The sequence below is a fragment of the Hypanus sabinus genome, chromosome 3, assembly GCF_030144855.1.
Source record: "Hypanus sabinus isolate sHypSab1 chromosome 3, sHypSab1.hap1, whole genome shotgun sequence".
Taxonomy (NCBI): domain Eukaryota; kingdom Metazoa; phylum Chordata; class Chondrichthyes; order Myliobatiformes; family Dasyatidae; genus Hypanus; species Hypanus sabinus.
The window spans coordinates 158,756,189-158,768,912 of NC_082708.1; the positions used below are offsets into that span (position 1 = coordinate 158,756,189).

The following is a 12,724-nucleotide window of genomic DNA, read 5'->3' on the forward strand; positions in this document are numbered from 1 at the left end:
ATACCCTACCATAACTTACCTGTCTCATTGGAATGTACCTTTACAGAACCCCACACAAATTATCCCCTGAATATTTGCCACATTTCTTCCGTACTTTTCCCTGAGAATGTTTCCAACTTGAGCCTCCAATTTCCTGCCTGATAGCCTCACAATTCCCCTTACTCCAATTAAACACTTTCCTAACTTGTCTGTTCCTCTCTCCCCAATGCTATTGTAAAGGAGACAGAATTATGATCACTATCTCCAAAATGCTCTCCCACTGAGAAACCTGACACCTGACCAGGTTCATTTCCCAATATCAGATCAAGTACAGCCTCTCCTCTTATAGGCTTATCTACTTATTGTGTCAAGAAACCTTCCTGAACACACCTAACAAACTCCACCCCATCTAAACCCCTTGCTCTAGGGAGATGCCAATTGATATTTGGGAAATAAAAATCTCCCACGACAACTCTGTTATTATTACACCTTTCCAGGATCTGTTTCCCTATCTGCTCCTCGATATCCCCGTTACTATTGGGCGGCCTATAAAAAACACCCAGTAAAGTTATTAACCCCTTCGTGTTCCTAACCTCCACTCAGAGACTCTGTAGACAATCCCTCCATGGCGTCCACCTTTTCTGCAGACATGACACTATCTCTGATCAACAATGCCATACCCCCACCTCTTTTGCCTCCCTCCCTATCCTTTCTGAAACATCTAAAACCCGGCACTTGAAATAACCATTCCTGTCCCTGAGCCATCCAAGTCTCTGTAATGGCCACCACGTCATATCTCCTAGTACTGATCCATGCTCTAAGCTCATCCGCTTTGTTCACAACACTCCTTGCATTAAACATAGAATAGTACAGGCCCTTCGGCCCACAATGTTGAGCAAACCTTAAACCCTGCTTCCCATATATCCCCCCACCTTAAATTCCTCCATATACCTGTCTAATAGTCTCTTAAATTTCACTAGTGTATCTGCCTCCACCACTGACTCAGGCAGTGCATTCCACATACCAACCACTCTTTGAGTGAAAAACCTTCCTCTAATATCCCCCTTGAACCTTCCACCCCTTACCTTAAAGCTATGTCCTTTTGTATTGAGCAGTGGTGTTCTGGGGAAGAGGCGCTGGCTGTCCACTCTATCTATCTAAAATAGACACATCTCAGACCTTCAGTCTGAGCGTGTCCCTTCTCTATTACCTGCCTATCCTTCCTCGTGCACTGTCTACAAGCTCTTTATTTGTGAGCAAACCTCCTCTTCATCTGTCTCTTCAGTTCAGTTCCCACCCCCAGAAATTCTAGCTTAAACTCTCCCCAATAGCTTTAGCAAACCTCCCTGCCAGGATATTGGCCCCCTGGGTTTCAAGTGCAACCCGTCCTTTTTGTATAGGTCACACCTGCCCCAAAGAGGTCCCAATGATCCAGAAATCTGAATCCCTGCCCCCCGCTCCAATCCCTCAGCCATGCATTTATCCTCCACCTCATCCTATTCCTATTCTCACTGTTGCGTGGCACAGGCAGTAATCCTGAGATTACTACCTTTGTGGTCCTATTTCTCAACTTCCTTCCTAACTCCCTGTAGTCTCTTTTCAGGACATCTTCCCTTTTCCTACCCATGCCATTGGTACCCACATGTACCACGACCTCTGGCTGTTCTCCCTCCCACCGCAGGATATCTTGGACGCGATCAGAAACATCCCGGACCCTGGCACCTGGGAGGCAAACTACCATCCGAGTTTCTTTCCTGCGTCCACAGAATTGTCTGTCTGACCCCCTAACTATAGAGTCCCCTATCACTACTGCCTTCCTCTTCCCTTCCCTAGCCACAGGGCCAGACTCTGTGCCAGAGGCACAGCCACTGCCACTTCCCCCCAGATAGGCTGCCCCCTCCCAACAGTACTCAAACAGGAGTACTTATTGTCAAGGGATACAGCCACAGGGGTACTCTCTAGTACCTGACTCTTCCCCTTCCCTCTCCTGACTGTGACCCACCTGTCTGTCTCCCGTGGCCCTGGTGTGACCAACTGCCTGTAACTCCTATCACCTCCTCGCTCTCCCTGACCAGGCGAAGGTCATCTTCCCTAACTCGACCCCTCAGGAGCTGCAGCTCAACACACCTGATGCAGATATGGCCGTCCGGGAGGCTGGGAGATTCCAGAACCTCCCACATCTGATACCGAACACTGAAAACTGGCCTCACACACATACTACCTCCTTTCTGCAAATAACGCAGTCAAACCTACCTTGCCTAGCCCCGTTAGCCAAAGCCCTATCACTCTGCTGCCTCTCACTCCGCTGCCTGCTGGACACAGCAGGCTTTGTTTTTAAACCTTCTGCACTCTACTGGCTGATGTCACGCGCCTGCGCAGTCTCGCCTCTCTTTTACCTGAGTAGTTAAAAAACCCTTAGCTCCAAAAATCAGCCATTCATTCGCAGCCTTCTTGCTCCGAATATCTGATAGAAATTAGAAATTAGGAACCAAAGAGTATTTAATACCGAGTTTGTTGTTAATGTTTTTTAAATAAAGGCTGGGGGATTTTATTAGAGTTGCCTAGTAAAGTTGGTCTTAGGAGGTTAGTCTCACAGATCGGGTAATAATAATAGAACAGGGTTAATACACCAAGTGTCCCAACATAAACCTTTGCTTATTTTCACTTTAATGAATTAAATCCCCAGGTAGATTTATCAATTTACTGTGTCTGTTCTGGACTCCCCACAGCTCTGAGCATCTCCTATCTATCCCTGCTACACCCTAACTAACTCGAAAGACCTCATCAAATCACTGAGCCTTCTAGAGAGATCTAGTAAGGTGAACCCTAAACAAGAAACAACTATTTCCATTTCACTCTTTTGTTCACAAAAAAAATATTTTGGAGATGTTTTCTTTCCGCACAATTTTAATCTTCAGCATTGATAGTGCAGACATAGACAATGCGTTCACTAAACTGGAAAGATAAATGCTCAGTCCCATATCTGGCTCCTCATTTAGGGCAAAAATCTATTGAAAATCATTGCCATAAGATACTGATAGCAAATTCAGGATTTCTATAGATTTGGAATTTAATGTGAGAATCCCAGTTATCCATTACTGACTCAGCATTCCTGTACAGGTCAGACAGTTTCCAGTGTCTTCACTAGAATAAGTACAGATTCATTATAATATCATGAAATTAAGCTTTTACAAACTGCTATACCCTGGATAAATCTTACACTTTGCAGCATTCAAACAAGTTTTTTTTTAAAATGGCACCCCCATCTTTGATCAGTATCTCCTCTGGACACACACATTAACTTGTGCATGTAGATTCTGATTCCCATAGAAACTTACCCTTTGGAAGCATTAAACTGTGTTTAGTTCCAAAGGAAAGTCAAACAGAATTTCAGAAGACAAGTTTATCACTGATGCTCTTCAGTTCATTTGTAGAACACTAAACCAGGGTAAACTTTAATTCCAATGAGATTTAATGTCTGGCATCTGAAAGCTTGATCAAAGAGTCATAGAACACTGCAGCACAGAAACAAGCCCTTCAGCCCATCTTAATTTGTCTAGTCCAATCGCCCTGTAGCCACAGCATAACCCTCAATTTCCCTCCCATCCATGTACCTATCCAAATTTCTCTTATTGAAATTGAACCCGCAACCAGCAGTTCTGTAGGCAGCTCGTTCCACACCCTCACCACTCTGAGTGAAGTTCTCCCTCATGTTCCCCTTAAACATTTCACCTTTCACACTTAAACCATGACCTCTCGTTCTAGTCTTACCCAACCTCAGTGGAAAAAGCCTCTCTATACTCCCCACCTCATAATTTTGTATATCTCTACGAAATCTCCCTTCATTCTCCCACACTCTGGGGAATAAAGCCCTGGCCTACGCAACCTTTCTCTATAACTCAAGGCCTGAAAACATCCTTGTAAATTTTCTGTGCCCTCTTTTAAATTTATTGTTGTTTTTCATGTAGGTAGGTGACCAGAACTATAAACAATACTCCAAATTCGGCCTCACAAAAAGGTAGGTTTTAGAGAGAGAGTGTAATATATAACCTTATATATAGTTTACATTGAGGATAATCAGGTTGTAAACTATAGTTTTATAATAAAGGCAACACTGTATCTCTTCATAGAATAACAGGTCCTTCCTTTGCATTCTGCTCTTTAGATGTCCCTTCTGTCTCTGTATTCCAAAGGAAATCATCCCAACCCAACCAGACTCGCTTCATAACCAGAATTCCCCATCCTTGTAATACCCTTCCGCAGAGGCCGTCAACAGATTGTTGGACACCAACATGATCCATTTTCTTTTCTACAATTATGCCAAATTGATTAAGCCAATGACATTTAATCCCTTCCTGCTGCAGTGTCCTGTCCCTCCGTTCTCTGCACGTTCACGTGTCTGAGATCCTCTCGACAGCTTCCACTGTATTCTGCCTCCTGCAGCACTCCAAGCACACCACCATCATCTGATTACATTTCAATTATTTCACTGTGACAGATCTGAATGATCCTTTGTAGCTGGTTTATCTTAAAAAAAAACCTTGCACTGATATCTGTCAATATACCAAAAGGATTTTCTTTTATTTCAAAGTTGATTACCAACATCCACAAACCATATGATGTCTCGATGAAACAGCACCTTCTCCCATTGTGAATCTCACTAGTGTTCACAGATTACGATGATCTGAGCTGTAACTCGGGGGAAGTACACTCCCGTACAGGAGCAGGACAATCCCAGCATAATCTTCCCACCAACTTCCATGCAACGTTGCTCAAGCTGCAGATTAAGCATGCTGATTAGGCATCAAATGTACTGAAGCTGGATGCAAGCAGAATTAACAAGGTGCTAGAAGAAAATTGACTTAGACACAATAATACTGAATATTTACCACGGGGAGAACTCATTCCTTTTACAATGAGCCCTTGCTACTAGTTCAGATTATATACAAGAGAGACCATTGTCATATTGGGAATGCCTGAAGGAACAAAACAGCCAAGAAACTAAAGATCAATTTGACACAAAATGTAATGTACAAATTCTGCCTGTACTGAGTTTTACTGTTGCAGTATTTATAAACATAAATCTTTTGTTTCTATTGGAACTCATTTTGTGCTTCAAGAACAATAAAAGAAAAACTGCTGGAGGAACTCGATGGGTTGAGTATCATATACGGAGGCAAACCGATGGCCAATGTTTTGGACCAAGACCCTGCACAGGGCTGAAAGTGTCGAGGGAAGATGGCCTGTATAGACAGAGGCTGGTAGGTACTAGGTGAATGAGATAAGGGAGCTCTGATGTATTAATGAAACCAGGAGGGGGCAGGAGATTGGAAAGATTTCTGCATGACCTGGGTGAGGAAGTGGAAAGATGAATCAGTACATCAAATAATACGAAGGCTGGTGATGTTATGATCGTGTAGTGATGGGCTGAGATGTGGCAGATGAAGTTCAATTTTAAAAAAAAGCGTGAAGTGATGCACTTTGGAAAGTCGAACTTACAGAGGCTAATGCAACACACACACACACAATGCTGGAGGAGCTCAGCAGGCTGGGGAGAAACTAAAGAAAAGAATAAATAGTCGACATTTTGGGTCGAGACGCCAACTACGTTCTCTTTTCCATAGATGCTGCCCAGCCTGCTGGGTTCTTCCAGCATTGTGTGTGTGTTGCTTTGTATTTCCAGCACCTGCAGATTTTCTCATGTTTGTGATTCTAGTACAGGTTAACGGCAGGATTCTTAGCAGCGTGGAGGAACAGAGGGATCTATGGATACACGTCCATTGAACCCTCCAAAGCTGACACTCAAGTTGATATGGTGGTTAAAAGGGCGTATGGCGAGTTGGTCTTTATTAGTTAGGGGACTGAGTTCAAGAGCCATGAGGTAATGTTGCAGCTCTATGAAACTCTGGTTGGAACACACCTCGAGCATTCTGTTCACAGTTCTGGTCACTGTATTGTAGGAAGGATGTGAAGCTTCAGAGAGGATGCAGAAAAGATTTACCAGGATGCTGCCTGGATTAGAGCACATTCTTATGAGAAAAGGTTGAGCAGGCTTAAGCTTTTCTCTTTGGAGAGAAAGGGGATGAGAGGTGCGGTGACAGAGGCATATAAAATGATAAAAAGCATTGACAGAGTGGAAACCAGCACCTTTTTCCCCTGGGCAGAAATGGTTAATATGAGAGGGCATAATTTTAGGGTGATTTGGAGGGAATTACAGGGAGGATGTCAGAGGTAGTATTTTTTTTTCCATTTTTAGTGATGGGTGTGCAGAACAGGCTGCCAGGAGTGACGGTGGAGGCAGATGTGTTAGAGACAATTAAGAGACCCATAGGTAGGCACATGGATGAAAGAAGGATGGAGGGGTATGTGGGAGGGAAGTGATCTAAGTTAAAAGGTCAGCACAACATCATGCACTGAAGGGCACGTAATGTGTTGAACTGCTCTACGTTCGATGTCAAACCCAGCTTGATAGATAAGTGGGTGATGGGCAGGGAATCTGGATGGGTGTGGTTGATGGGTCTCCATAATGAAGTGGGTAGAAAGGAGATAGACTGTGGGTGGACTGTTGGGAAGGGGAAAGGAATATGTTAAATGAAATCGGAAAATTCAATGTCCATACCATCAGGCTGCAGGCAACCCAGCCGAGATTCAAGTTCAAATCACTGCCACAATTGCAGAAATGGGCAAAATTCAGCCATCTAATTCTTTGTCAAAGCCCTTTAGTTCAGTTTTCTTCCCAGAAAACAGCCCTTTAGGCTCAAATTCCAAGAAGTTTTGAATAAAGGACTGAGGGTTCACTGAAGTAAGATGTTGTAGACATGGGGATTACAACAGACAACTCCTGATACAATGGTCTCCTGCATTACAGATCATCGAATCAAATCCATATTTTTACATTATGAGGGAATATTCACAAGACGAGGGGAGAATGGTGTTTCCTGTGGTCGATCCAATGCAGGGAGGGATTAAATCTACATGTGAGAATGTTGGACCCTCCTCAGCTGAAACAACATTCAACAACAGTGTCCACACACAACACTGCAGAAAGGGAGACAGGCTGGTAGAGCGCTATCTCATTGTGAGTCTCCTTGTGGCAGTTCGTGAGCACGGTACAGGCGCCATTTTCTCCACTACAGTCACATTTTGTGAAGGTTGGTCAGGCAGTGTAAGGGTGGGAGAGAAACACCGATTTCTCGAATCTGCAGGTGCGTCACTCCCTCCCGGTCCCCCAACCCTCGTTCTGGAACACTTGCTGGCTCAGCACGCTACTGACAGTCCACGGGCTTCTGTGTTTCCTGCCGCAGAACAGTCTAAAACAGGGCACAGGGTCACCAGCTGGCCTTAACTGCTTCGATGTCACTGACCAGGTTCTGAGACAGGCAGATGCCAAAAATCTGAGGGGTGGAGAGAGAAAAGACAAAGTTTCAGGCAAACATAAATGTTAAAGAGAAACCAACTGACCTCTGGTTGAAGGCATTTCTCCTGAATTTTCTATTTGGTTTTAAGATCCCGTTTCAGTTTTTGTCACCAAGTAAAAGCACCCTACATCAATACAATTAATTCCCTTGAAAGACCACAATCATGTGGACTTTCACTTTCTAGAAAGCCCCAAATCTTTTCTCATTGTCCAGCAATGAAAATAAGAAGACTTCCTTGCCCCCAGTCTACATGGGTTTTGTAGGAGTTAGTGAACGGGCCCAAATTCATCAGCAACTCTTTTCTGCCCAGACTTCAGCATTGTGCTGGGGACTGTTCAAATGATTCATTTTCTTGGTGGCAGCAGCAATTTAACAAAAAAAAATCAACCGTATGGCATGGGAGAGCTGCTGAGGGACTGGTTGTTCACAGATTGAAGCACAATGCAGCACTACATACAGAGCCGTAACTCAAAGTGCACATCACTTGGAGCCTTGGTTCCGTTGTGAAGCATAGGGTTCATGCAAGCCCAACAGCTTGTCAGATTATGTACACAGGCAGAGAGGCAGATGCACAGATAGGTGCGCATACACACACACACACACACACACACACACACACACACACACACACACACACACACTCACACTCACACACAACGGTGAGTCTCTGGAATTCTCCTCTTAGGGAGCTGTGAGAATTCAATCTGAATACATACAAGAGGAGAAACACACACAAAATGCTGGAGGAACTCAGCAAGCCAGGCAGCATCTGTGGAAAAGAGCATAGTCAACGGTTCAGGCCAGGACCCTTCGGCAAGACACACGAGAGGATACTGTCAGACACTTCAATCACAATGAGTCAAGGGGTACGCGAAGAGAGTGGGGAAGCTGTGTTGGGGTCTAGATTCAAATGGCCATTATCTTACTGGAAGATGAAGCAGAAATAGTGAGGTAAGCCATGGTTCTGATTTTGACCAATGTTGGGCAAGGTGGTAAGATTTCCTCTCACCTTCAGCAGCCTGCCTCTGGATCTTTTACCTCAAATGAAGAAAGCAGGGGAGAGCACTTTAAACAACAACAACTGGCCTAGACATCACCACCCCCACTGGAATAGGACAAAACCTCTCCTCTGTTGTGGTTATTCCACCCCCTCCAAAACTAACCTTCCAGGGCACAACTACCTCCAAGACCAGAGGTACAATTCAACAAGTAATGGTGACAAAATAAAGTGAAAAACCTCAATCTTCTTGGAGTACAAATTGCTCCCTGATTAAATGAAAATAAACAAATTACAATCTGTATCAGTTTCTGACATGATGGTCTGATGTGGCAGTTCAAATGTTTTGCTTCATTTAGCTGTATACATGTAAATGTATGGCTAAATGATAATTAACTTGAACTTGAATGTGCAGCAACGTAAACGCTGCAGAGAGTAGAGAACTCAGACCAGTGCTTCGTGGGCATACCCCTTTCCCCCAATGGACGTGCTGCCTTCAAGAGGGCAACGTCCATCACAGAACACTACCATCTGGCCCATGCCATCCTCTTGCAGCTACCACTGGGTAGGAGGTACAGAAGCTTGAAGTCCACTCCACCAAGATGAAGAACATCTACTTCCCTTCAATCAGTTGGTTCTTGAACCACCCAGCAAAACCCTTATCACTACAGTTTAGCAACTCTATGATGACTTTGATCCCTTTGCACTAAAATGTATGCTATTTGTTCGAAGTTCGTGCAATCTATGTTTTAATGGTTAATGAATTAATGGCTTTTCTAGCGAATGCTTTTCGCCTGCGATGCTGCTCTAAGCATGTTTTTCATTGCACCTCTGCATAAGTGTACTTGTGCGTATGACAATGAAATTGACTTTAAACAGGGCACATGTATACACTGAAGACAGTACTAACTCCCGTGTTGGCTCAGCAGAATCAGGTCACAGCACAAGCCCAGCAGACATCGAAACTCAACTGGCCCATCAAACCTGCTCCACCATTCAATCATGTCTCTCTCAAACCCATTCTCCCGCCTTCTCATAACCTTTGACCACCTTTTCTTATCATAAGCCAATCAACCTGCACTTTAAATATACTTAATGACTTGGCCTCCTCTGCTGTTGTGGCAATGAATTACACAGATTTATCAACTTCTAGCTAAAGAAATTTCTCCTCACCCTTGCTGGTATATTTCTGAGTTACATACTAGTGAGTTTCAAAGCCTGAATGACAATACTAAATTGATAGATAATGTGCAACCCAGTCCTTCCCACATATAGGAACTGTAAAACCTTATGAAATTAAGGTCATTTATCAGTGACAAGGAAATGATTTGATGTTATCTAACCACATGACAAGAATACAACAGGCATGTTATCTTGCATGACCCAGATTCCAGGGGAGGTTGTTTTTCTTTCCAGACGTTCCAGTTAAGTTAACTTGAAAAATATTATCAGCGTAAATTATGCAACATTGGAATTATCTTTTTCTAGAAGAGTCACACACAGCTGCGGATCAATGGCAACGAACTGTGATTGTATTATCAGCTGTCACACACAAAGCACTGGAGGGACTCAGTGGGTCGGGCAGCGCCTGCGCAGGGAAGTGAACAGTCAGTGTTTCCAGTTGAGACCCATCATCTGGACTGGAAACAGAGAGGGAAGATAGCCAGCAAAATAAAAGGCTTTTGAGGAAAGGGGTGGCAGGGAAAAGGTGAATCCAGGTGAGCAGCGTGATCGGCAGGTGGAAGGGAAGAGCCTAGCATGGTGAGAGAAACTGGGAGGTGATAGGTGGAAGGGACAAAGACGATAGGGGAACTTGGAGCATAGATTAAAGAGAGGAAGTTGGGGAAAGGAACTAGTGGGAGGGGAGGATGTGTAGGTGATAGACAGATGGAGAAGAGATAGGGTGATGAAGGCCACTGGGATCAGAGAGAAAAGGAAAAAAAAAGGAAAAGGGAACAGAGGGTAGTGGGTGCAAGAAATCAATGGTCATGCCTCCAGCTTGGGTTAGCCGACATGGATTAAGTAGAATATTCCTCCGATTAGCATTTAACTTTAACCCGGCACTGAAGGAGGCTGAGGACAGATTCCATCACAAATCAGCCCCCATATCGTACAGTTGGAGGGCTAGCAAACACGATGTGATGCCAAAGTGGAGTTTGCACTTTCTCCCTGTGACCATTGGTATCTTCCAGGTGCTCCAGTTTCCTCCAACATCCCAAGGACTGCAATTGGAATGTTAAATGGCTGCTGTTAATAGCACCCAGTAAGTGGTAGAGTCCTTTTGGGAATGTAGGAAGAATTACAGGGAAGTAGAATTGCTCTGTGAATCAATGGGTTTCTCATACACTGTAATAAAGTCCAAACAGTTGATCAAAAGGAAGACGACAAAGAACATCTCGAAGAGGTTTTGCAGGGGTTTAGGGTTGGACTCCCAGAGAGTAGGCCGTGACCCCAACGGTAGAACAATGGAAACCAGGTGGGGCGCTGCTCCACCTGTATGATTGGGAAATGTTTCAGAGATTGAGTAGACTATGGTAAGGATTGAATGCTAGGAAAATACAGGAATAACTCTCACCTGCAATAATGCAATTCCAATAAATATCCCAGCAACCACTGTCAAGTTCTCTTGCAGCCACTTCTCAAACTGCCCAACGCAGCCTTTAGTGTAGATATAATTCTGTTGCTCAAGGACCTATAAGGAGAAGAGCACACCGGATGAAGCACTTATAAAGTTCCATGGAAATTGCTGCGTGCAAATTCTCCTCAGTCACGTGTACTAACGTCTGAGAGATTAACGACTGGGTTTTGTAATGAATGTCTTCTGCTGAAGACAGGTTTGTAAATAAGTCCCAATCACTTCCAACGATCTGCTCCATTGTTCAATTACCAGAGAGCTCCCTCTCAACAGGGTTTTCTGGAATTACCAGATATAGCCATCTGAAGTGTCTACACTCTAACTGAATCTCCCACACATGCAGTTAAATGTGACGTATTGCATTTTAGAACAAGGAGCATACAACACAGTAGCAGTCCTTCAACCCACGATGCTGTGCTGACCTTTCAACACACAGCAACATTAATCTAACCCTTCTTGCCCACATAGCCCTCTTTTGTTTCATCCATATGCCTATCCAAGAATCTCTTAAATCTTCCCACCCCTCCCATACTTACCTCCGATCATATTAACAGGATGCTCTCTCATATTAGCCATTGCCAACCTGGGAAAAAGGTGCTGACTGTCCACTCTGTCTATGCCTCTCATCTCATACACCTCTATCAAGTCTCCTCTCATCGTCCATGTCCTAGCTCACTGGACCTTTCCTCTAATCCAGGCAGCATCCTCGTTAACCTCCTCTGCACTCTCTCTCAAATGGTTCCTATAATGAGGTGTCCAGAACTGAATATGTGTGTGATCTCACCAGAGTTTTACAGCGCTGCAACATTGCCCTGCAGCTCTTGGACTCAATCCCTGACTAAAGAAGTCCCACACAGCTTCTTAACCACCCTATCAATTTATGTGGCAACTCTGAGGCATCTGTGGACATGGACCACAATATCCTTCTGTTCCTCCACACTGTTAAGAACCCTGCCATGGACTTGTACTCTGCCTTCAGGTTTGACATTCTAAAATGTATCACTTCACAGTTTCTGGATTGAACTGCATCTGCCACTTCTCAGCCCAGCTCTGCATCCGATCAGTGTACCACTGTAATCCAAGACCACCTCTGGCACTATCCACAGTGCCACAAACAAAGGAAGTGTCATTTTGGGAGTCAAGTGATGGTAAGACTTGCACAGTGAACTCTTAGGGTTCTGTGTTGTGAAAAGTGCTTTGACAGCAGCATTGCAGGTAGACAGGCAGGAAAGCCAGCTTTCGGCACACAGATCCTCATCGGTCAGAGCTTTGAGTACAGAAATTAGGAATGTCATTTTGCATCTGTTGAAGGTATTGATGAGCTCAGAGCTGGAATACTGTGTCCAGTTTTGATCGCCATGCTATAGGGGAAAGACACCTTTAATCTGGAAAAAGTGCAGGGGTGATTTATGAGGATGTTGCTTGTCTCAAGGAACTGAGTTATTGAGAGAGGTTGGGCAGGTTGGAACATTTCTCTCCCCCCCCCCCCCCACTGGAGCACAGGAAAACGAGCAGCAATCTTACAGACGCATAAAATCATTAGAGGATGCAGATGGGGTGAATACATCTCTCCACCGAGGGATGGGGAACTAAGAACTAGAGGGCGTAGGTTTTAGATGAAAAGGGAGTGATTTAACAGGAACCGGAAGGGCAACCTTTTCCGCCAGAGAGTGGCCAGTATGTGGAATGAGCTGC

General features: G+C 44.4%; 1 protein-coding gene across 2 annotated transcripts in view; it reads right to left on the bottom strand.

Annotated features, from left to right (window-relative positions):
- Window positions 1-4,531: 4,531 nt before the first annotated feature.
- tspan5a (tetraspanin 5a) overlaps window positions 4,532-12,724 on the bottom strand; it is a 101,757-nt gene continuing 93,564 nt past the window's right edge. For both annotated transcript variants that reach the window (XM_059965438.1, XM_059965437.1), the window contains exons 7-8: window positions 10,970-11,086; window positions 4,532-7,373 (exon numbers count right to left, since the gene is read on the bottom strand). In XM_059965438.1, coding sequence (XP_059821421.1) covers window positions 7,308-7,373; window positions 10,970-11,086 — 183 coding nt within the window. In that variant the 3' untranslated portion in view covers window positions 4,532-7,307. The remainder of the gene's footprint in view (window positions 7,374-10,969; window positions 11,087-12,724) is intronic.